General features: G+C 43.9%; 1 protein-coding gene across 1 annotated transcript in view; it reads left to right on the forward strand.

Annotated features, from left to right (window-relative positions):
• Positions 1-25,812, forward strand: part of BTAF1 (B-TFIID TATA-box binding protein associated factor 1) — an 82,705-nt gene that overhangs the window by 8,317 nt on the left and 48,576 nt on the right. Inside the window, exons 3-10 of the mRNA XM_075613066.1 lie at positions 11,521-11,644; positions 11,804-11,918; positions 13,854-14,000; positions 14,354-14,511; positions 16,286-16,413; positions 17,564-17,693; positions 22,131-22,199; positions 23,659-23,748. Coding sequence (XP_075469181.1) covers positions 11,521-11,644; positions 11,804-11,918; positions 13,854-14,000; positions 14,354-14,511; positions 16,286-16,413; positions 17,564-17,693; positions 22,131-22,199; positions 23,659-23,748 — 961 coding nt within the window. The remainder of the gene's footprint in view (positions 1-11,520; positions 11,645-11,803; positions 11,919-13,853; positions 14,001-14,353; positions 14,512-16,285; positions 16,414-17,563; positions 17,694-22,130; positions 22,200-23,658; positions 23,749-25,812) is intronic.

Raw genomic sequence — 25,812 nt, forward strand, 5'->3', positions numbered from 1 at the left:
GTTTCCAAGAACTTCCCCTGCTATCACTTTGTAAATTACCTAGAGCAAACATATAGCATATGAAATGCCAGTATATATCAGTTGGGTGTGTTATCTATAAACACACAGCAGTTGATGCTTGATCTATGTAGCTGAAAACAGAATTTGGACTTAATGCAGTGCTGGTGAACTAGTCATAAAGACAAATGGCAGAACTGTACCTCTAGCAATTCTCATTTCTGTCTCCATCCTGACTTAATTGCTGGCATATTTTAAGGATGATTGGTGAGTGTTATGCAACTTTGTTGGCCACCACGGATGCTTTTTAGGAAATGGTTTTATCTGGGAAGTCGGACAAAATGTATTTAGTACATAATTGTTACTGTATTTTTTTTGCAGTATCAGTATTGTTTTCAACATTGTCCTGGGAGTTGACACATACATATTTACAACGATGCACCTAAGATTCAGTCGTAATTGCATTGTAATTTCACATGGTTGATAGATTCAGGTCTATGAATCAGTATCTCAAACAATGTACACTGCTCAGTGTTTGAAGAGCTTTTAATGAAAGTGGTACTAGAGTTACTATGTCTGGTTTCAAGAAATTCAAAACCATGCTCTCCACGGCAGTCAATCAATGAAGAGTTCTATGCATCCCACTACAGTGTTACCGTCATTGATTTGGTTTACTCTAAGTAACGTAACCTAAAGCTGTTTTGCTTTATATTAACAATGGGAAATCGAGGGAAATGTTCCTGAATTCGAGGGTTAAGCTTCAGAAAGGTATCTGTGGTTCTGCTTTGGAAGACCTGCTGGTTTGAATGAGAAACCACTTTGTTGTGAAATATTCTTGTTATTTTCCCTATTGGATACATTTTGATGTAAAACAATTTGTCGGGTAGTCTTAAAAATGGCCACTATTGTGATTCTCCAACTGAATAACTCATCCTTGGTCTCTACATAAAAGCCCTAGCTAATGACTAGAACATGCTTTGAATTACATTGATCACATAATGTATCTGTGCTGTATATTTGAAATGAAGACTGCAATGGATATGGGATTTTATTTTTTTAAATGTCATGTGCACTTAATGTTATCTTAATACCAAGTAAAGGATAAAGTTCTCAAACCTCTATTTTTAATGTAAATTGTCTATAAACAATGACTTCAGAAGCTATGTAATCCATCTTGATTCTGTCTCTTCCAGATTAACTTTATTACAACCCTTACTTCCTTCGAGGAGGTAACTTATTGTTAATATATACGTATTTGAGACACAATATCATAAACACTGCCTTGTTAGAAATTAAAGGCTGCAGAAATCTTCCGTTCACTTGTTGGCTATCTATGCAAATGCTGTCAGTCATACCTGCATAGCCACTAAACCGGCATAGCCGGTCGTCTCTGTGCTGAATTTGAGTTCTGCCTGTTGCATCTCAGTGCCTTTAAAGCTCTTGAAATCAGGGGCAAATGTTGAGGCACTGTATGGATATGTAGTGCATGTAGATATATTTTCACCCGTTATACATGCTAACCCTGTAGAGAAATGGAAAGTACATGGATTAGACCTATGAAATATACAATGTCAGAATATACAGTGGTATGCAAGTGGTTCTAAAACTGATACATGGACAATTTGAGGTCCCTAAATTTAAATCGGGGAGAAACCCTCAGGCAGAAAGTGAGATCTTTTCAACATGAAGCAGATCTTTTGTTTTTTTTTAATCTACCAGCAATAATTGAGAAGCCCTGAGCAAAACTAAAGATTAGTGCTTTAAATGGTTTCAGACTCAAGTCAGTTACTGTTTAACACTGTCCGATAGCTTTCATTTAATGATGGTTGTTTGTTTTCAACGATTGAGCTGGTCTAATATAAGGAATCATTTGATAGCCCCAGATAAATAATTTGCCCATTTTACTCATAAGTTGAGGAAAGCCAATTCAAATGCTTAACAAATTCAGGAACAACCACAAAAATACCATATTGTACTGCGGACATAAAATTATGAGCAATTGCTTGCACATTGTACATTTCACATCTGCATGATGATATCTTGTAAACAGCTTGGTCAGTCACTACTTATGCAAGATCAGATGAAGACTTGAGTCTGAATAGCCCCCTCTTAGTCCTCTGTTTGTATTCTATTCAGGTGAGAGTCCTGGTTTATTTTACATTTTTTTTTTCATGTATAAGCCTAAAATTGCACACTTTCGATAAGAAAAAAATATGATGGTGATTGGCATGATTGTAATGTACTTATTAACAAATAGAGCCCAGTAATCTTCAATTTAATCCACAAAAGGGTTCTATGCTGTATCATGCCTTTACTTCCATTCATATGAATGGGTGCTAAGGCGTTCTAAAGCTTTGCACCCTTCTGTGGTTCTGGGCCTAAAGGGGGGGTAATATATACAGTAGTACAAGAGCAGCCGCTTGGGCCATTTTTACCCAAACATCCTCGTTCATTTCAATGGCAATTTTAAGGACGAATACTTTGCGAGACCGGCCACTTTGGACCTTATGAAATCGACCCTTGTTGACCCACTACTAAATGAAGGCCTCCCCAATGATCTTCCAGATTCTCCATGTTTCTTTAACAATTTTTCTGATTTCATCCTCCCATCTTACTTTTGGTAGTCATCTTGACTGGATTCCAAGGGGAATTAAAAGACAAAGTACCATCTTTGTCCAACGATGGTCATTTCTTCTTGCAATATGTCCATCCTGCTGCCATTTTAATTTCTTCCCCCTTGTAATGATATCTCAGCCTTTTTTTTTTTTTTTTTTCCCCTTTGGTTATTAATTCAGTATAGAATAAGGCCCTAAATATCTAAATGTACAGATGCACTTTTTCTAGAGACCTTTTTCAGATGACTCTTTTTTTCTGATCGGCTATGTTTTTGAAAAATAACTCCTACATTGAAAATCATCCATACTGAGTTTTGAATGCTCTCGGATGCAAAGCTAGTCATAAGACTGCAGTATGTTTGGTAGATTTTAAGGTCAGTGATATCCAGGGCTGCAGACAGATTTCCCAGGATTAGTTACGTCAAACTCCCCCTCCCCCGTGTCAGTAGTATTGCGAGGCTCCCCCCCATTTCACACCTTACGAGCCCCCTCTATTTCCACTCCTTTTCCCATGTATCTCTCCCCTCCTTCACATTCCCCCTTCCTCACTGGCCCCCTCCCGCCACACGTACTTATCTCCCCTGCGTCTCACTCTTACTCCCTCTTTTCCTCAGTCACTCCCTCCCCCCTCTGCTCTCACTCGCCCCACCTTCCGTCAATTACCCCACTCACTCAATCCTCGCCACAAAATACATAACAAAAAAAAACCCACCCCCAATACATACTAAAAAGACCCCCACTCCCCAATACATATATATATTTTAAAAACACCCCCCCTCCAATACATATAAAATAACCCCTATCTATCTATCTATATATATATATATATATATATTTGAAACCATTGTATGTCCGTGTCTAGGGGCAATCTGATTGGTCCGTGGGCCGGCCGCCCTCCCACGGCTCTCATTGGCTCACCCCCCCTGTGTCCCACCCCCCCACGGCTCTCATTGGCCGGTGTACCTCGCCCCCCCCCGTGTGTCCCGCCCTCCATGGCTGCACCGCGTGCCCCTTTGAGCGCAGTGCAGCTGCAGATTCTCCTCACCGAGCGCCCCTGCAACCCCCCCAACCGCACCTCACACCCGGCTCGCCATCTGCCGCTGAAACCCACCAGCCACACCCTACACCCGGGCCGCAACCTCCATCCGCACCCCCGCTAGATCAGTCCCTCACCGCCGCCTCACACCCGCATTACCACCCCCCCTCGAACCGCACCATCAGCCCCTCTCAACGCCGCCTCACATACACAGCCACCGGCCCCCCGCATCACCAGTCCCTCACACACCACTCCAAACAGTCGCATCTCCGCCCGCTAAGGCCTCGTTCAGGGTGCTGGCTTCGGAGGGAGGGCGTGCTGCCGTGCGTGCTGCCGTGAGAAACAAAGTATTCAATTTGAATACTGGTTTTCAGGGTAGCAACTGCCCTGTCTCCGAAGCCAGAAGTTGAAGCTGACTACAGTTTCAATAAACGAAAATTTCGTTTTTTGGAACTGCAGCAGCGTCACAGGGACCAAGGCAGCCAATGAAATCATTCTTCAGAATGTTTTCATGACTGCAACTTGGATACTTACCCTGCTGTGTGTAGCCCCGCCCCCTCCCCAACGCTGAAAAGTCTGCTGGGGGATAAACACAGATCGCCCAGCAAACTGCAGCACTGCCTCCCTCACGCCCTCCCTCCGAGTCCTGCAGCTGGCACCCTGAACGAGGCCTATCACGCCCGACCGTCGCCTCTCTCCCTGCCGCCTCTCTCTCGCCCGCACGCCGCATACACTTCCGGCTGCCTCCTCTCTCTCGCCCGCACGCCGCATACACTTCCGGCTGCCTCCTCTCTCTCGCCCGCACGCCGCATACACTTCCGGCTGCCGCCTCTCTCCCGCCCGCACGCCGCATACACTTCCGGCCGTCGCCTCTCGCTTGCTGCCGCCTCTAGCACGCCTGCTCCTGACTTTCACCCCCTCCGCTCTTGCCTTTCACCCCCCCCCGCTCTTGCCTTTCACCCCCCCCCGCTCTTGCCTTTCACCCCCCCCCGCTCTTGCCTTTCACCCCCCCCGCTCTTGCCTTTCACCCCCCCCCGCTCTTGCCTTTCACCCCCCCCCCGCTCTTGACTTTCACCCCCCCCCGCTCTTGCCTTTCACCCCCCCCCCGCTCTTGCCTTTCACCCCCCCCCCCGCTCTTGCCTTTCACCCCCCCCCCGCTCTTGCCTTTCACCCCCCCCCGCTCTTGCCTTTCACCCCCCCCGCTCTTGCCTTTCACCCCCCCCCCGCTCTTGCCTTTCACCCCCCCCCCGCTCTTGCCTTTCACCCCCCCGCTCTTGCCTTTCACCCCCCCGCTCTTGCCTTTCACCCCCCCGCTCTTGCCTTTCACCCCCCCGCTCTTGCCTTTCACCCCCCCGCTCTTGCCTTTCACCCCCCCGCTCTTGCCTTTCACCCCCCCGCTCTTGCTTTTCACCCCCCGCTCTTGCTTTTCACCCCCCGCTCTTGCTTTTCACCCCCCGCTCTTGCTTTTCACCCCCCGCTCTTGCTTTTCACCCCCCGCTCTTGCTTTTCACCCCCCGCTCTTGCTTTTCACCCCCCGCTCTTGCCTTTCACCCCCCCGCTCTTGCCTTCCACCCCCGCTCTTGCCTTTCACCCCCCGCACCCCCACTCTTGCCTTTCACCCCCCCCACCCCCACTCTTGCCTTAACACCCCACCCCCACTCTTGCCTTCACACCCCACTCTTGCCTTCACACCCCACTCTTGCCTTCACACCCCACTCTTGCCTTCACACCCCACTCTTGCCTTCACACCCCACTCTTGCCTTCACCCCCCCTCTTGCCTTCCCCCCCCCTCTTGCCTTCGCCCTCCCCTCTTGCCTTCGCCCTCCCCTCTTGCCTTCGCCCTCCCCTCTTGCCTTCGCCCTCCCCTCTTGCCTTCGCCCTCCCCTCTTGCCTTCGCCCCCCCCTCTTGCCTTTGCCCCCCCCCTCTTGCCTTTGCCCCCCCCTCTTGCCTTTGCCCCCCCCTCTTGCCTTTGCCCCCCCTCTTGCCTTTGCCCCCCCTCTTGCCTTTGCCCCCCCCTCTTGCCTTTGCCCCCCCCTCTTGCCTTTGCCCCCCCCTCTTGCCTTTGCTCTTGCCTTTGCCCCCCCACTCTTGCCTTTGCCCCCCCCACTCTTGCCTTTGCCTCCCCACTCTTGCCTTTGCCCCCCCACTCTTGCCTTTGCCCCCCCACTCTTGCCTTTGCCCCCCCACTCTTGCCTTTGCCCCCCCACTCTTGCCTTTGCCCCCCCCACTCTTGCCTTTGCCCCCCCCACTCTTGCCTTTGCCCCCCCACTCTTGCCTTTGCCCCCCCACTCTTGCCTTTGCCCCCCCACTCTTGCCTTTGCCCCCCACTCTTGCCTTTGCCCCCCACTCTTGCCTTTGCCCCCCACTCTTGCCTTTGCCCCCCACTCTTGCCTTTGCCCCCCACTCTTGCCTTTGCCCCCCACTCTTGCCTTTGCCCCCCCCCTCTTGCCTTTGCCCCCCCTCTTGCCTTTGCCCCCCCCCTTTCTTGCCTTTGCCCCCCCCCTTTCTTGCCTTTGCCCCCCCCCTTTCTTGCCTTTGCCCCCCCCCTTTCTTGCCTTTGCCCCCCCCCTTTCTTGCCTTTGCCCCCCCCCCCCTCTTGCCTTTGCCCCCCCCCCCTCTTGCCTTTGCCCCCCCCCCCTCTTGCCTTCGCCCCCCCTCCCCCCCCCTCTTGCCTTCGCCCCCCCCTCTTGCCTTTCAGTCACCCACCCGCGCACCCGCTCGCTCGCTCGCTCGCTCACCCGTCTTTTGTGGACAATATAAAAAGAAACAGGTTGCATTGTAATCTTTTTTTTTCGGTATGACAATAAGAAAACAGTTACATTCAAGTTGTGTGCTAATAAATATTTTCCCCTGGTAGGTGCGCTATGGGGGGAGGGGGGTGCCCTGCACCTTTAATTTGTCCTGGGCCCCATGCTTTCTGTTGACGACCCTGCTCCCGCCCGCCACCGCAGCGGACACCCCGCCCCACAGTAAGTCCGCTGCCGCCACCCTCCCTGTCACACCCCCTGAAGCGCTCTCTACACTAATGGCGCTATATAAATAAAAACATACAATACACACCGCACCCAAAGTCAGCCGCTGCAGAGATACCCACGCCGCACCCTGTCACTAACCCACCTGCAGTGAGCCGCACAACCCTCCCGCCTGCGACTGGGGGGTGGGAGAATCAACCCTCCCGCCCCCCCCAGTGACCCACTGCTGCCGAGCTCTGAAGGTTGGGGGGGGGGGGTCGAAAATCACTAACCAAAGGTGAGCCACCGCTGCTAACCTTTGAAGGGGGGGGGGGGGGATTCCAACCTGCCCACCCGAGGAGACGCTGCCTAGATGTGAAGGGGGGGGAATCTCAACCCTCCCGGCCACCCCCCCCCCCCCCAGTGACCTGTCGCCGCCGAGCTATGAAGGCGGGGGGGGGGGGGGGTGGGAGAATTGGAGATGTGAAGGGGGGGAAATCGGACCTGTGAAGGGGGGGGGGAATGGAAAGGAGGGGGGTGAGCGTAGAGCGAGGGGGAGCGGGAAAATGTTATCCCGGGCAATGCCGGGTTTATCAGCTAGTACATATATAAAGAAATAGACTTACCTTTGGGATGGTCAAGCTGCACCTGGTGGCCAGCACTGCAAGCTGGCCCCGACCTCTGGCCCGGTTGCTGATTGCGACTGGGTCCTGGCTCTCCAGCAGCTGCAGGCCTCTTCCTCACTCTGTCCCACGCAGAGCTTCCAAAGTCAGTGTGCACCGGAAGCTGAGGCCCCGCTTACTTCCGGCGCACTGACGTCAGTGAGGCCCGTCGTGCGCCGCCAGCATTGGAAGCTCGGCGTGGGACATAGTGAGGAAGAGGCCTGTAGCTGACGAAGACCCGGGCCTGGCCAGAGGTTGGGGCCAACTTTCTGTGCCGGGCCCGGGACACCTGTCCCGGCTGTTCTCCATCCCTCTTCTCCCCCCTGCCCCCTAGCCCCCCTCCCCACACCTTCCTGTCGGCACCCTGGTGATATCCATCATTAGTGCCCTTGATATAGCAGTACTGCTGCTGTCCGTGATGGCATGCATGATGTAGCATCCATATGTTTTGGCTCTTTTTAATGCAGTTGATAACATTTTGATACAAGAATTGTCGCACTTCATTGACAGCTAAAAAAATAAAGAGAAACATTTAGTGAAACTGTAAGTCAAATGCATCTATTTTTATGTCCCAGAACCAGCCAAGGGGAAAAAACTATTTATAGAGTGCCGCGCATGTTCAAGTGCAATTGATGAGGAACAAACCACGATTGCACCGTAGTGAAGATTTATTGTAGTCATAAGTTGTCACACTTTACTCTTGTTTCATGTTGGAAACCGGGACATATTTGCTATTCTTGGCACTAATGTTGGAGCACCTATACTCCCCATTGTGCTGAGCACAATTGGGGTTGGTATATACAGTACTGTATTGCTCTCTGATAAAGAATTCCGTACAAACTGGGAGCATCAAAATCCCAAATCTTTATTGAGATCAGTCGGTGTCTGTGGCTAAAACACGGAGTAAACCACCACTTTTAAAAAAAAAAATATTTGAAAGACTGGTACCAAAGTCTGTGCCTTTGTGGAAGAACGTGTTTATTTATTTATTTATTTTTTTAAATATATATATATTGACATTTTTAGACAGCTATTTGCAACTTAAGCAATATGTGTTTTCCATGGAAGGATTTTATGGTGCACCTAGTTGTAATGCCACATTTTTTTCAAACTCTTGTAAAATGATTGCTTGATGCTTTCAACAGGGTGCAGAACTGGTCAAAAGACTAAAGTACGTTTTCCAGGCTAATAGGGATTTTCAGTCATAGTTAACTGGAAACTGGCTAGGTTTTTTAAATTTAAAAAACCGTTAAACTTGGAAATCACGTCTTGAGCTTTATTTGAGAAGATGTGAATAGAAGTTTGTAGATTGTTTCAAAGTAAACATTACACTCCAAGGAATATACAGTAAATCCTTTTTATTTTTTCCGTTTGCTTTTTTATTTTTCCCTTTACTTTTCACGAGGTAGTTTACTGTGTGGTTAATACAAATCACTCTGCACATTATGATAAGTCTCTTGTTCTGTATAACATTTACACTAGGACAAAAGTCCTTGTGTAAGTTGAAACGATTCCGATCTAGGACAAGTAATACTGATTGAATCTGTCATGCACTTTGTAATGTCTTTCATTCTTCTTTATTTTATTACAGATCATTAAAGTGCTTGCTTATTGTAGACTGTTTATCACCAAGTAATTTGTACCTACCTTTGAAAGTAAAGGACAGGTTATGTTTTGATGCTTTTCCCTTTTATTTTTTTTCAAATATGCGTTTTTTTGTTTTTTTTGGCGTGCCTTTCTCTTTTGGATGCAGCCCGCACAGCACTTTAAAAAACAATAATAAAAAAATAAATAATATATATCTATCTTATCTTATCCATCGTATCTATCCCATCATATCTATCAATCAATATCCGGCTTTGATTATCTTTATTTAAAACAATTTTAAGAATAGGCCACTCATGAATTCAAGACAGACATTGCTTACACAATTAGCCTGCGCCTATACAGCCGGCGACGCGACCGATGACGACACCATTGCCGTCGCCATTGCGACAGTTGTAATTCATATTTTGCAGACGTCGCTGGCTACAAAGCCGGTGACGTCAGCAAGGGGGAAGGCAGAAGGATGGAGAAGCTCTCTGTCTTATGGCCAGTCACATGTGGAGACGTCTCGCCAAAAATACAATTCTACTGACTCCCAGATTTTTGGTATCTCCGTCGCATCCATTATAAGCGACAATGCATTAGTTTTGACGCGACGTTGCATCTCTGTCGACGGCACTATTTGTAACATGTATTATTTGTTTTACTCTGTGCCCAGGACATACTTGAAAACGAGAGGTAACTCTCACTGTATTACTTCCTGGTAAAATATTCTATAAATAAATAAGCGCAGTCTTAGGCCGCGCTTTTTGTACTGACGACGCGACTGATGTCACCACTGGCGAAAGTTGTCATTTGATTTTTAGCAACGTCGCTGGCGACAAGGCCAGTGACATCACTAAAAGGGGCGGGCTGCGCAATTTGATTGGTTTAGAGACGGTCACATGTGGCGACTGTCTCTAAAATAATCAAATTTTCCCGGCTTCAAAATGTTTGGTTGCTCCGTCGCGCTTACTATAAGCGCTTACAACAGAGTCAATGTATTTGATTCGGAGCGACGGTGCCGGCGCAAAGCTCTATAAGTGCAGCCTTAGTTTCTCTATACACTCAATTGAATATATACTGTAAATTAATTAGCCACAATTTGCATAGATATGCCACGTTGGGTTGTAGTGTCAGTTTCTGCTGCTAACGTAACTTTAAAATACACATTTTTATTGATGTAGCCTTTGAATTTTTTTTTCCTATTTCTGTGATTGTTGTGTTTTATTTATTTTTTATTATAATAATATATATTGCTATATACAGTATTGTTACTCCTGAGATCTGCTTTTAAGCTTATGAACACTTTAAATGGCAAGCGTTTCCTCTAATAGAAGTAGTAGGGATGCTTGGTGATTTAAATGTTAATTTTAGAATTTCTAATGAGAATTGGAAAGGAGAACAGACTTCTGTATGTGTTAAGTGCTTTGAATTTCTGTTTGTTTAATGCAGTGTCTGTAATTTTAAATCTGTTGGACACATCTCTGCTTCTGGGTATCTATGAGGGTAGACTTACTCCATGTGCTGTGGCCCTGTGACATGGTAATACTTACCCATGTATCTGAACGTGCTTTAGTAGAAAGTTCTGTTTTACATTTCAGCACGAGGGGATTCAATGTGTTGTATTTTTAACTGTGAAGTTTGAGTCTTCTCCCATGCTGTCCCTGGTATGCTCCCTGCGGCTGTGAGAAGCAGCCTAGCATTCTGGATAGAGCCTTTGTGTCAGTGTTCAAGGTGCAGTCCCTACTAGTACCAAAATGAAGCAACAGTAGAAACATATGAGCTTGCATATCTGCCATCATTTTCAACCCCTTTGTGAGTGTGATAGAAACCATAAGATTAACAATCTATTTTACACCAATGTGGCAGCAGTCCATTTGCTCTGCCCCAATCTTTATCTATTTTATTACTTATTTTTACAAACTAGTAAGTCCATGAAATAGTGTAGTATAAGTATCATTAGCCAATGTGCGGTGTGACACTTTGGGGCCTATTCAATAAACTCCAATATTGCCAATGTGAAAATGTAATAGTGGCGTATTCTCGGTATTAAAAAATATCTTGCAGAACAAAAATTGCGCAATTGAAAATGGCGGCTTAGACATTTGATGAGGGGTTATTGAATATGGTGATGTGCCTGAGTGGAAATAGCTGTTACTGCACAAATATGCATTTATCAGAGTTAATTAAATAGGCCCCATTGTATTGCATTTGCAAATAGAACATTAGTTCTGCTTGGCTCTAAGCACTTCAGCATTTTCTTCTTCTTGTATATTTAAAGCCGGAAGTATGCCAAATTAAAACACACATACTTGGAGTAGCCACTATTTGTATAGATACCATAGTTGTTGTGCTAGTACCTGATGCTAACAACTTTAAAATACACGTGGGTTTTTTTTTTCTTTAATGTAGCCTTTTTAACAAACTTTTTTGTTCTTTCTATTGTGATTGTTTCTTTTTATTGCCAAGTTCTGTTACTCCTGAGATTCTAGTGAGTGTATGTAATACAATTTGTATTTGTGTTGGAAAATAGGTGAGATAAGTACAGGCAAATGTATAGCCGTTAGCAACATATTTCCAGGGCAGTGCAATGTGTCTGCCCCTTCCAGTCCTGAAGTGGCGTGGAGAATTCTGATCCCGTGTACTTGAGCATAGTTTGCTTCTCTTTTAGGCTGGATCGTCTCTTCATTTTACTGGACACTGGAACGACCCCAGTGACTAGAAAAGCTGCAGCTCAGCAGCTTGGTGAAGTAGTAAAACTCCATCCCCATGAGCTGAACAATTTGTTATCGAAGGTAAGCTTTTTCTTTTTACTGCGGACTATATTTAATAGACTGTGGACTTGGACTACTTGTAAATGGATGGGTAAGGGGCTCTTTAATTGGGCAAACTCTTATCTGTATATGAAGGGTTACCTATGTTTTTGGTAATTTTTGAATCTTTACCATGTTAAGGTTTTGCTCTACCTGCGGAGTCCGAATTGGGATACACGCATTGCTGCGGGGCAAGCTGTGGAGGCAATAGTAAAAAATGTCCCGCACTGGAATCCAGCAACAAGGCTAAAGAGAGGTACGTATTATACGTCGCAGTCTTCTTGCCAGAATACCGCAAGTGTGGGGATTTTGTTGTTCCCTTCCCAGTATTAGAATGCCTGCTTCAGTACCAGAGAGACGGAGCAATGCATTAAATGTTTCAGCAGTTCTAAATAGGGTCCGTTTAAAGCAGCAGTCCAAGCCGAATTTTTATTTTGTTTTGCATTTTATTTCTTTAAGGGTTCTCCTCTTGCTTTTCCTAAGCCGGTTTCTATTTTAAAATCTAATGCTATATTCACAAGATGAATACATTTGAAATATTAAGTGTTAGAGGTTATAATGGAGCTATCCTCAACGCCAAGAGCAGGCTGTCCTGTTAACTTAACGCTAGAGACTACACTTATTTTTGAAAACACAGGTTTATTTTCTTTTTGAAAGAGCAGTACATCCTCAGGGGGCCAGATACTAACATGAAGTTGAAACTCAAAGGCTTTTGGAGAGGATTGCTGCTTTAGGCTACGCTTATAGTGCCGGTGGCGTCAATTTGGATTTAAAAATCAAATTGAGATTACTTCCAGCGATCGTGACCAAGCTGTCGCGCTTACTATAAGCACACTCGACGGCGGCAATGTGCATTTGTTTTGACGCGATGTCGCCAGCACACTAAGCGCAGCCTTAGTGTAGGCGTTTATTTGGTTAAAATTAGGTGTTTGACATCTTTAAAATTAACTTTTTTTTAAAAATGTATTTAAGGACTGCAAAGTTTTGGCTTTTATGAAAATGTGAAATTGTGGAGTGGAGGTTTATAGGCAGGGCCGCCAACAAGGTGGGTCTGCCGGGTTTAGCGGTCGGGGGAAGGCCGGCCGGCACTGCAAGTTGGGTCCGACCTCTGCCCAGGCCCGTCTGCCGGCCTGCATCACTCTGTCCCTCGCCGACGAGCCTCTCTGACTGACGTAAGCGCGCCAGAAGCGCTCTGACGTCGGTGCTCTGCTTCCGGCGCACGACAGCCCGAGAGGGAGGTCTGTCGGAAGCTCGGCGTGGGACAGAGGGATAGAGGCATGCAGGCTGCTGCTGAGGGGAGATTCGGGGTCCGGCAGTGAGATCACCCGCGGCCTGGCCAGAGGTCGAGCCCAACTTGCAGTGCCGGCTGCCAGGCCCCCACATCCACTGGACCCGGCCTGATCATCCACAAGGTAAGTCTTTCTTTTTATATGTATGGGGGGGGGGCTTCAAAAAAATATGTATTGGGGATGTGGGGGTCTTTCTAATATGTATAGGGGTCCTTATGTGATGGGGGGGGCTTCAGGGTGTTTTTATATGTATTGTGAGCTTGGAGGTATTTTTATATGGGTTGGGGGATTTTTTTTATATGTATTGGGGAGGCTTGTTTTTTTATTTTAGTGTGTGGTGTTTTTTTTTTTTTTTTTTGTGTATTTGGGGGTGGGAAGTTTATTGGTATATCTGGTAGGGGGAATTGTGAGGCAATTGGTGAGTGAGCGTGGGTTAATTGACGAGAGGAGAGGGGGTCAGAGGGAAAAGGAGTAAGAGTGAGACGCAGGGGAGAGAAATACATGAGGAGGGGGTGAGATGGGAGGGATGAGAAATACATGAACAGGGGGGAGCAAGAGAAGGGGCTTGTGAGGTGTGAAATGGGGGGGGGGCTCGCAATACCGCCGACATGGGGGGCCCTGCTTAAAAAAATTTTTTTTGCTGGGCCCCACGATTTCTGTTGGCGGCCCTGTTAATAGGAAGATGTAAGGGCCTAAACAGTGGCTTTAACATTTTTGGACGTCTCCATTTTAGACTTTAAACTAGGTGTTTAAAAAAAAACATCTGAAAGGACTTTATAGCATTAACCTGTTACTACCATTAGATTAGTTTGACTTTACGACGGGCTTTTAAAACCGATGGGCCTTCCTACACAAATCGTTTTGTTTTTGTTTTTTGTTTTTCCCCTTTGAAACTAATCTAGAGCCTGGATCTGAATGTTCTAACGAGGATTCTTCTGCATCAGATCGTCTAAGTTTTGACAGGTTTGATATCTCAAGATTGTTAAAACACGGTGCCTCGCTTCTAGGCTCAGCCGGAGCAGAGTTTGAAATTCAAGATGACAAGTCAGGTAAACGATTATGAAGTAACTTATAGGCCACAACCTAAATCCTCACCCATGTAGACCGCAAATGCTTCCATTGGGGAGGAACAAGTTTGCTGTAAATAATTGTATTGTCAATATGTACATTACAAATCTTGGGGAGGGGGGCGCACTTGTCTAGAGACCCTAGAATGCTTGTCTGTATTGTGTTTTTGTAAGTATAAAGCATGCTAGGATGTTGTGACTGATTTATTGCCATTGGGACCTGAGAAGCAATGCATTGCCAGCCACCTCTGTGGCTTTTAATGGGGTGAAATGCCTTTTAAAACACATTTACTGTCCACATTTCAAACAACTAAAAAGGTGTTTTTCGGTTTTAGGGGAAATTGACCCTAAAGAGAGGATAGCGCGACAAAGAAAATTGTTACAGCGGAAACTGGGTCTTGATATGGGAGCTGCAATAGGCATGAATACAGAAGATCTATTTAATGATGAAGACTTGGATTATATGCCAACTACTGCACTTGTAAATAAACCTGTAAGTAAAACCTTTGTTCTATGTGTCATGTTAAATCTTATGAGCTGCAGTCTGTGCTGATTGTCCTTTTTACATTATTTTACTTGAGTTCTTTTCATGTCCTTCCCACAGCTGTTTTTATATTTAAAATATGATACTTTGTTCAGAATATATATACAGTAGATTTATATAGATATACATACACACCTTCCATACACTCTTGACCGTATTGTCCCTATTTTTGTGAATTTTATTTTGTAGAAATAGTTTCTAATGTAGATTGATGGTTTAGCAACTCACACACTTTTTGGCAAAGGCACTGAAGATTGTTGATATACCATTACTCTTCTCAGTGTTCATCAATGATCTTCTTATAGCTTGTAAGGGAGCTCCAATACACATGTATGCAGATGACACAATCTTATATGCACACAGCCATAGCGTCTCCAACCTTGAACACATACTTCAGTCTGACTTTTAGAGACTTTAAAAACAGTTTGTTTTGGGAAATCCAATTTTCAACACTGACAAGACTGTAACAATGTTATTTGGGACCAAGGCTACATTTTTAAAGCTTCCAATGACTGAGCTCCAGATCAAAACCAACGCTAACACCACCCTAACTCCTGTTACTAGTTTTTAAATACCTGGGCATATGGTTTGACTGCCACTTAACATTCGGGATGCACATTGATACCCTGACATCCAAAACCTATGCCAAACTAGGTGTACTTTATATTAACAAATCCTCCCTAAGTCTGCTGGTCAGAAAGCGTATCACACAGCAGATGCTAATGACCGTTATCGGCTATGGGGACATAGTATATGGCTCGGCACCCCAAACCCATCTTAGCAAACTTGACACCCTCTACAATTCAATATGCCGTTTTGTTCTCCAATGCAACTACAACACACATCACTGCGAAATGCTCAAAGAACTAGATTGGTCATCACTCAAGTCTAGGCGCAAAGTTCATCTTTCCTGTCTTGCCTCCAAATACTTTCTGGGCAAGCTACCCATCTATCTGAACAAGCTCCTCACCCCTACCACATGCAGCACTTATCTGAGATCTGACTCCAAAAGACTGTTCATGCTCCCAAGGTTCAGCAAAGTATCCGGCCGCTCCTCCTCTTACCGTGCCCCAAAAACGGGAACAATCTACCGGAGACTCTCACATCCACCACCAGTTTAAGTTCTTTCAAAACTAAAGCTGTCTCACATTTTAATCTGGTCTGTAACTGTTACATATGCCTATAATATATATTATCTTTAATTGTTCATGCAATGTTTTGTATATAATGTATAACCCTGTTCACTTAATGTAACTATGTTTTTGTAAACATGTATTTGTCATCATAACTATGTGCCCAGGACATACTTAAAAACGAGAGGTAACTCTCAATGTATTACTTCCAGGTAAAACATTTTATAAATAAATTACTCTAAGTATGAGGTTTTTAAAAAAAATTTTTTTTTATTTTATTCTAAAAGTTTTTCAGCTGCTGCTTGATGTATATTTCTAGAAAATACTTTTGTTATTTTAAATTACATCTGTAACGTGCAAATCATACTATATATATATATATATATATATATATATATATATATATATATATATATATATATATATATATATATTTACCACTGCTTTAATACTTCTGCATTTGTAATGTTACACTGTGGAAGCCTGAAATGCATGTTGATTACTTATGAATGTCTGGTTTGTTTAGTGGTGTAGTGAGGTTGTTTGACAAATCACTGAAACAGAGTGTGAAATGGCTTCTGACTCTACAGGCAGCAGAGTTTATTGATTCTGAATTTCTTCCGGGAATGAGTAACAGACAGAAAAACAAAGCCAAGCGAATGGCAAAGTTAATTGCAAAGCAGAGATCCAGAGATACAATTGAGACAAACGAAAAGAGGTAAATTGAATCTTTTGTTTCTACACTTTATTTTGTACGGCAAAATCTAATACTAATCTAATCTAACTCAGAGTTGTCATTTTAAAACTGATATTTCTTCTCATGCATAAAACCAACTTCCTATTCAAAATTTCTATTCGTAGTATTTAATATTGCATAGTATCTTGTTCCAGGTACAGCAAGTAGCGATTCCCTTTCTACCTGCAGTTTAGATGATCCCCAAAACTTAAGCCGATTCTAAACATTGACATTTTTTTAAGATGACTCGCTAACTGACGGTACCCAGAAAACCCTTGCATGTAAACAAATGAGGCAGTACTTCAGGCAGCTACCTTTTTCCTGACCCCACAAAGACCCAGATTTACTTAGTGCTGCTAGATTGCAAGACCCCTTAATGCCCATTCATATTAATGGCTAATAAGGTGCCTTATGGCGTAGCTCCTCTTTCTAAGTATGGCCCGGAATACCTTTGGGTGCTGTCAATCAGCCTGGGACACCACCACTTGTTTAACAACTAAACTCTGTTTGAATCACGGGTCCCCCAAGTGCTTTGAAGTCTTGCATTAACTTTTTTTCTTCTCTTCAAAAATTGTGCCAGTCATTTGTAAACATTTTGGCTTCAGACCATAGCAGCTTTAACTCTTCTTTCTAAGCTTTCACATATTGTTTACTTTCCAGACAATTATCTACATAGTTGTGATGTAGTCTATGGTTGCAAGTTCATTCTATATTCTTTTTTAGTGCAATATACACTCACCCTGTCTTATATAAGTCGGGTGGAGGTGCTAGGATCCTGCACCTATACCGCTAGATGCATACAACTATAAAAACCAATTGGATCAGCGCTCACAAAATAAGAGAAAATTATACTCGCGGTTTCCTTTTGGTCTCACCTAGTTTCTTCTTTAATGTATCAAAAAACCCCAGCAGCAATAAAAAAATGTCAGCACATGGGGGAAAGAAAAGAGACAGTGTTTTATGTGCAAAGTAGAGCAACGTTTTAAGGCCTCCTGGTCCCTTTGTCAGACTTATGGTTGTAAATTGCACTAAAACTGGATTCCTTTCATTTGTCGTTAACAGAGGGTCCTAGAAAATACTGCTGTTTTGCATTTTTAGGTCTCATTAACTTGTGGCTTTTCTTTGTTTCTAGTAGCGATAGTACTGATGGGGAACCTGAGGAGAAGCGGAGAAAAGTGACTAATGTTGTAATCAACCAACCGGCAACAGAGTCTAAGGTGTTGATAGATAACGTTCCTGATAATTCTTCCCTTTTTGATGAGGTATGGTGTTTCGAGCAATTTTACATTTATTTCTGATGCATTTTGTATGTATCTGTCAATTGTCAATTGTGGAGTTAACATAGTTGTAAGAGTTGGGTTAATCAACAGTGAGTGTTATTTGCCGGTTTCATAAGGCAGTTATGGAAAGACCTTTTGGGTCTCTGTTTGCCCCCACAATTAAAGGAGAGGGAGTGTGTTAGTCTTTGTATGATTTAAAGGCAGTATAGTACATTTCTGCTGGGGTTTAGCCGTCGCTTACCTCGCTGCTGGGACATTTTTCCGCCGCTGCTTAGCCGCCAAGATAAGCCCCTAACTGTACACTAAAAACTCCTAATCTTAACCCCAAATACTAAAGCTAGCCCCTACCCTAGAAAGCTAGCCCTACCCTAACCACTGAAACCCCTTGAATTAACTTGCCTTTGTGGCAAAGCAGCCGGCGGCTGAGTGTCCAGTGGCAGAGCGGCTGTGGCGTAGGATCCCCCAGCGGCCAAACGCCGGCAGAGACTTGGTCGCGGCGAGATGGCCACGACCAAATGTCCCATTCCGTATTTAATGGTGCAGTCCCACACAGTCGGCCAGTTGAATTTCAGGGGCTCTGAATAGGGAAGTGTTTGTCAATCAAGTGTTTATTTAACCTTATCCTATCCTTTATCAGGGAACCAATAAAGATACGGGAAGATCGGGAGGAGGGGACGTTTAAAATAAACTTTAAATACTTAAATGTGTCAGAATAGGGTAAATTGGGTATCAATTGGAAATAGTTCACTTTGGTCTTTGGAGGATTGCCCCCTTTTTAAATAGATTGCAGTGAGAAGCAAACCAATACAGTGCTGGCTCAGTGACATTTGCAGTTGGGCGGTGGAGCTGGATGCATGGAGGAAATTCCTAATGAGTAAATATGTTAGCAATACATGCTGAAATGCGTTTTGTTTAATTACAGGTTTGCCGCAGGTGGTCTCCCGAGCTGAACTGTTAATTTCAGCTCTGGGGACCCCCTGCTTCCAAAGATACTTCGGTAGCGGTGCTGGGCTGCCTGTGAAGTTTAAATGTTCCGGTCACGCTGGCCAATAGGAAGCCGCAACAGATTACGTCACGGCTTCCTATTGACTCGCGTAACCTTTACAGCCGCCAGTATGTTGGGCACACTATCGCCCTGGCTGCAGAGATACCGGCAAAACTACGTAGGTTAGTATCTCTGAAGGCAGCGGTCCCTGGAGCTGAAATTAACACTGCCCATCTCTGGAGACCGCCTGCTTCAAACCTGTAATAATAATTAAAAAAATGAACTAAATATGCATCTTGGGTGGCAAAAAAAACAACAGGTAGGGTCAACACATGGAGTAAAACTCCCTACTTTTAACTGCTTTGTATCAACGATGTTTCACTTTCGGATCATTTTGATTTATACTTCTCAGGGACATTTTATTTTAATTTATTCACGTTTTTTTTGTGTTTTTCTTTTGGGGGTGCGGATTTTCAGATCCCTGTTAGTAGCAGTGAGAGGAGACCTCTTGTTTCCCTCTACCCTCCCAATGGAGGTGATCCAGTCTTGGTGATTTGTGGGCCAAATCAATAGGGATGTGTTTGCGAGATGTTAAAACTATTTAAGACCTGTGTATGGAACCTGAATTATTGGTTGCCAGTAAAATATATCGGTAGAATATAAAAATATAGTGCGCGCACACAAATTATTTCTACATTTAAAATGAATTATTTTATAGCTGTGCAAAACGAATGTAACTTGCGCGCGTACACGCCACCAAAATGTGTTTTGACTTTTTTTTTCCTTTTCCCAAAAATGTTTCCGTAGTATAAATATGTACATTTCTTAGTCGTCAAATGTAACATTTAACCATATTGTAAATAGACCTTGCACGAACCTAAGCTTACATTATTATATTACTCTACATTGGTTTCAAATATGTTTCAACTTCCATGATGCAAGAGGATAAATGGTTCCCCTGGGTCGGCGTCCCTAAAGGCTTATTCCTCCTAATTGTTTGGCAGAATGTAATTAGGCAACTGTTTTTATATGTGTCAAAGCTGCAAGGTATTAGTAACCGTACCTTATGCACATATCTGGTAATTGTTGTTTTGTCAGTTGGATACTTTTTTTGTTTTTTAATCTCAATCAATGAAAATGTGTTTCAAAAAAAAAAAAACCCTGCCGGCTGGTTTCCTAGGCCATTTGTTTGGTCACATTCTGGAATGGAAGAAAATCTATATTTTATACATTTGGTCCAAGCACATTTAAAGCATTAGTAGTAATGCTCTAGACTGGAAAAACGAAACCTGATAAACAAGATGGTTGATACTTTGATCTATAAAGGGTCTCAAAATCAAAATCATTATCCGTATGTAGTAAATGTAATGGCTTTTTTTTTTTTTAAATGCACCCCCTACTTACCGCACCCCCACTCAATATTTACTTCTTTTTTTTTTCCAAATATTTTTTATTAGGCAGTAATACAAGAAATGTTCATCATACAATTTTCACATCCTAATACCTTAACATTTTCATCTTTTTTGGGGGGAGGGGGGGGGGGGGAAAGGACAACCTTGGCCGTCGCTGAATTTGAGGTCCTCAGAGAGAGAGGACAGAGAGGGAGGGATGAGGGAGGGATGGGGGAGGGGGGGGGGAAGGAGGGCATACTCGCCCTGGAAGGCCGGTTCCTATGGTTGTCCATATTTGGGTCTGCACCCAAGAGTCTTAGGGGCTATACTTGAGCTCTACGTTGGTGTTTATGGGGTTTCTTCATCTCGTGAGAAGTATCCAAGGCTCCCATTCTTATAGCATGTGAAGAGCTTTTGTCGGCGTATAGCCGTCAATTTCTCCATGCTCATCACCTCACTGATCCTTTTTTTATAGACCTCTTGGAGGGGGTGGTTTGTTTCTTCCAGGAGGCCGTTATCTCACAAATAGCCGCGGTAAGAATGAAGGAGATTAATTTCCCATTTGGACGGTCAATTCCTGATATTGGCCTTGCAAGTAGGAAGGTCAGCGGATCTATAGGTAATTCTAGGCCAGTGACCTCTTTTACCAAATTATTGACCTTAGTCCAATATTTTACAATTTCTGGACATGTCCACCAGATGTGGGCCATGTCCCCTCTAAGTCCGCAGCCTCTCCAGCATAGGTCTGACGCCAGGGGGTAGATTTGATTTAATCGCACCGGAGTAAGATACCAGTGGTAGAGAATTTTGTAGACGTTCTCCTTTGGTTGTTGTGCAAATGGATGTTCCCGAGGCTGCCATCCAGATTTCTTCCCAAATCTCTCTCTCTATTGTGATATTTAAGACTGCTGCCCACTTGAGCATATAATCGTGGTTTTGAGGGGCCACGGAGTTCTCTAATTTGGCATATATTTCCGAAATTAGGCCCTTTTGGTAGGTATTAGCTTTGCATAGCCGGTCAAATTTAGTGAGAGGGGGGAATTCTGGGTCTGGACATATTTTGTGGATGAAGTGTTGAATTTGTAAGTATTTGAATGTGTCCAGTTCCCTAATTTTTATATTTAGTACGTAGTTCTTGGTAGCTCAGGAGCCTCCCAAGGCTTGGAAGATCCGCAATCGTCCCAATCTCTCCTCTTAATTGTTCGTAGAGTTTGGAACCACATCCTGGGGGGAATTTGGGGTTGTTTGGTATGGGTGTAAGCTGTGGGCTGGGCGAGCAGAGCCCGAATCTGGTCTTGTATTTCGATCAGACCTCCCAGGTGAGTATTGCCGCTTTTAGTTTTAAGTTATGAATTTGTCTATCTCCCCTGTCTAAGCTCCAGAGGCAGGCCTGCAGAGAAGGCATTCTAGCATACTGGGACTCTATTTTCACCCATTATTTACTTTAAAAAAAAAAAAAAATTTATATATATATTAAAATATATATATATATATATATATATATATATATATATATATATATATATATTAAATTAAACAGGATGGGATTCGGGGGGGGGGGGGTGCTCTTAGCTGCGCCGCGTTATGGATCACGTTGGCAGCTTCCTATTGGCCCGCGTGACAAGGTTTATATTGGTATTTGGTTCCCCTTGGAGGGGACCCCAATACTGGTACTTTTTACCGGTAAGTATCTTGGGAACTAAGGGTTCCCCAGGTGTATTTGCAATGAAGTAAAAGCACTAGGGCAAGGATGGCCAACCGATCAAGAGCCACCAACAGGTCAGGTATTAGGAATAACCCTGTTTCTGTGTTCACGTCCAGTAGCACCTCTGCAAGTGGCTATACATATATAGGTAGACAGAATTATGATGCTTCAGTTTCACAGTACAAGATTTTTCTTTAGGTTGTAGATTGAACATGATTATGAAAAGATTCTGTACAAGGCACACTGCTTCCTTCAGAAAAGCGCATGGTTATAAGATGCATATATTGTACCACAAACCAATTGTTGACGGTTTCGCTAACCTTCTCATTTTTATTTAGACGACCGAATGGCCCCTGGAGAGCTTTTGTGAAGAGCTTTGTAACGATCTCTTTAACCCATCTTGGGAGGTGAGTTGGTATTCTGTCTTAAATTCTGTTGGAAATAAGTACATAACCGAACCTAAAATAAAAATGGGCAGTTAATGGCATTTATAATCCTAAAAACTCCACCACTCTGTTTATATGCATACACATGTGCTTCATCCAGCATTGGATTAGAGTATAAATATAATTAGAACCATCTGTAGCTGCTTTCAGCTGTGACTAAAGTTACATTAAATGTGATCTGTATTAACTATTATAGTGAAGGTAATTATTAAAGCTGCAGTTCAAGCTGCCGTTTAAAAAAAAAAAAAAATATATATATATATATATATACATATTGAATGGGAAAAAAAAAAATATATATATATATATATATATATATATATATATATATATATATATATATATATATATATATATATATATATATATATATATATATATATATATATATATATATATATATATATATATATGCAAATATAACTGTATGCTCATCTGCATGTCTTAGGCAGGTCTGCAACCCCGCCTTTCCCCATTATCACCCAGCATACAGCACTTCCACTGCAGCAAGGGATTCTGGGAAATGACATGCAAATGAGCACACAGTGTCACTTTTTGCCTCAATAACCATTTTTAACATGGTTCCCTATAGGCTTAAGCTTGCTGCATGGTCACAGCTTTGAGCACAGCCAGGGTTAAGGTGCATACCCAGAAAACCACCCACAGACAGCCGTTTCGACCTTGATGGGTCTCATCAGTGTGGGGTTGATTTTACTGGGAATGCAAGAGAGGCTATGGGATAGGCTAAACCATAATACTGAGTTAAGTTATGGTGAGTAAAAAAAGTGACAAAAACCCTCCACAGGAAAGCAAATATGCAAATATAACTGTATGCTCATCTGCCTGTATATATATATATATATATATATATTTTTTTTTTCCCATTCAATATGTATATCAATACAATCTGCACACTGACAAGTGATTAGCTAAGCTGCAGATCGATCTCCTATAATCGATCGCTTGTTCAGGGTTATTTAATTCAGTTCTTGCACAGCATTTTGGGCAATATAGTCCTGGTATATGATTGACTGGGCAGTTACTAGATACAATTGGTGCACTGCTAGAGAGAGGGCGGGGGTCAAGAGCCAGAGCCTGTCAGAAGTGGAAGGGGCTGTCACTTTGGAAATGCTTCCTACATTAGAAACATTAAAAATGTTTTTTTTAATTTAAATGCTACAAGTATTTTCTCATAGTACAGAACTGATTTATTAAAAAACAAACACACATGTAGGATATTGCTTGAACTGCTGCTTTAAACCACTACCCACCCCCCACCTGTTTAGGAACACTTCTTACATTATTTTCTTTCTTTGCCCTGTGACCAAGAGGGTTTTCCTTTGTCAGCTGATTTAAGTTGTGCTTGCCCCCCACTATCAAACTTCTTTGGAAGTAAAGCAGTGACTCTGATTTCTCTCAGGTTCGCCATGGAGCAGGTACAGGGCTCCGGGAAATCCTCAAGGCGCATGGCAAAAGTGGCGGCAGAATTGCAGACTGCACACTTGAAGAGGTAATCTGCAGGATGTGGTGCACGTGTGTTTATTTTACCTGGTCAATGTAATGAATGGTCTTTTGTCTGATTTCTGGGTATTAAAACATGCTTTCTCACATCACATGGCTGTTCGCTTCCTCTGCAAGCTAATAAAGTTCCATCTGCAAGTTTGCTGATGCTGCCATATTAGCCAGTAACATAAAGATGCAAGGGCTAGTTGCACAATATTGGAACTAAAAGCTAAATACAAGCTTAATAAACCTCAGACTTGCATATCTAACAGCTTTTTCCCTTTGTTTGACCTTTTTGCTTTGGAGGCGCAGCCCACATACACATGCAAATCATGCATGTAATTGGCTTTCTTAGGGCCTTTTAAAGGGAAGGTGCGGCGACCTGTTGCTTTGGCATTCATTCTTATTTGATACTTTTTTTTTTTCTTCTTGTACAGCTCGGCCCCGGGTAAAGGTGAAATTTTAACACGATCCCGGTTATAACGCGGTCTGATTTCGTGGCCCCCAAGGACCGCGTTATAACGGGTTTTAGCTGTGTGTGTTTGGCTATTGATGGCATCATCATTAATACAAAAAAAGGGTGTGTGCAAAGTGGAAGTGAAACGTCTCTGGGTTTGTAACATTGTAGTGATTGTACAGTGTAATGTATGTTATTACATTTACGGCACTTTAAATCAACTTCACACACACACACAACACCGCAGCTCTACACACACACACACACACACACACACAAACAACACCGCAGCTCTACACAGACACACACCACTGCAGCTACACACACACACACAACACCGCAGCTCTACACACACACACACAACACCGCAGCTCTACACACACACACACACACCACCGCAGCTCTACCCACACAACACCGCAGCTCTACACACACAACACTGCAGCTCTACACACACACAACACCGCAGCTCTACACACACACACACACACACAACACCGCAGCTCTACACACACAACACCGCAGCTCTTCACACACACACACACACACACACACCACCGCAGCTCTACACACACACACACAACACCGCAGCTCTACACACACACACACAACACTGCAGCTCTACACACACACAACACCGCAGCTCTACACACACACACACAACACCGCAGCTCTACACACACACACAACACCGCAGCTCTACACACACACACAACACCACAGCTCTACACACACACACACACACAACACCGCAGCTCTACACACACACACACACACAACACCGCAGCTCTACGCACACACACACAGAACACCGCAGCTCTACACACACACACAACACCGCAGCTCTACACACACACACACACCGCAGCTCTACACACACACACACACACAACACCGCAGCTCTACATACACACACACAAATCCGCAGCTCTACACACACACACACACACAAATCCGCAGCTCTACACACACACACACAACACCGCAGCTCTACACACACACACACACACACACACACCAGCTCTACACACACACACACACACACACATCGCACCTCTACACACACACGCGCACACACTGCAGCCACAATAAAAAATGCAGCCACTCACTAAACTTTGCAGACTCGCCTTCCCCCCCTCCCCCCTCAATTCAACTGAATGTGCTCATAAAATCTGTCAGCTCGGGAGGGTGTGGGAGGAGCCAACCCGTGGCTGATACTTCCTGCCCAACCCCCTGCCCTGTCTCAGCTGTTCTGAAAGCTGATTGGCTGGAAATAAGCACATTGAAAATGACACATTGCAAGCTACAAACATTCCGAGCATTATTTAAAACCCTGCTCTCTGGTTAAAGTCCCAGGCATTATCCAATCAGAGAGCAGGGTTTTAAATAATGCCGTAATGTTACTGCTTTAGCCTATAATATTATATAATTGATAGATATCACTATTGATGATCTTAATGGTGGTGTTTGGAGATAAGTATATGACAATAGTGAGTATTTGTTGACCGTTTGGTAATATGTAATCCGAAGCGCATTTGTCGCCAAGAGATGTAACAGGGACTGGTAAAGTAGTGTTCTGGCGGATTATTATATCTTTCTGTGGTGTACTCGCAG

The sequence above is a fragment of the Ascaphus truei genome, chromosome 8, assembly GCF_040206685.1.
Source record: "Ascaphus truei isolate aAscTru1 chromosome 8, aAscTru1.hap1, whole genome shotgun sequence".
Classification (NCBI taxonomy): Eukaryota; Metazoa; Chordata; class Amphibia; order Anura; family Ascaphidae; genus Ascaphus; species Ascaphus truei.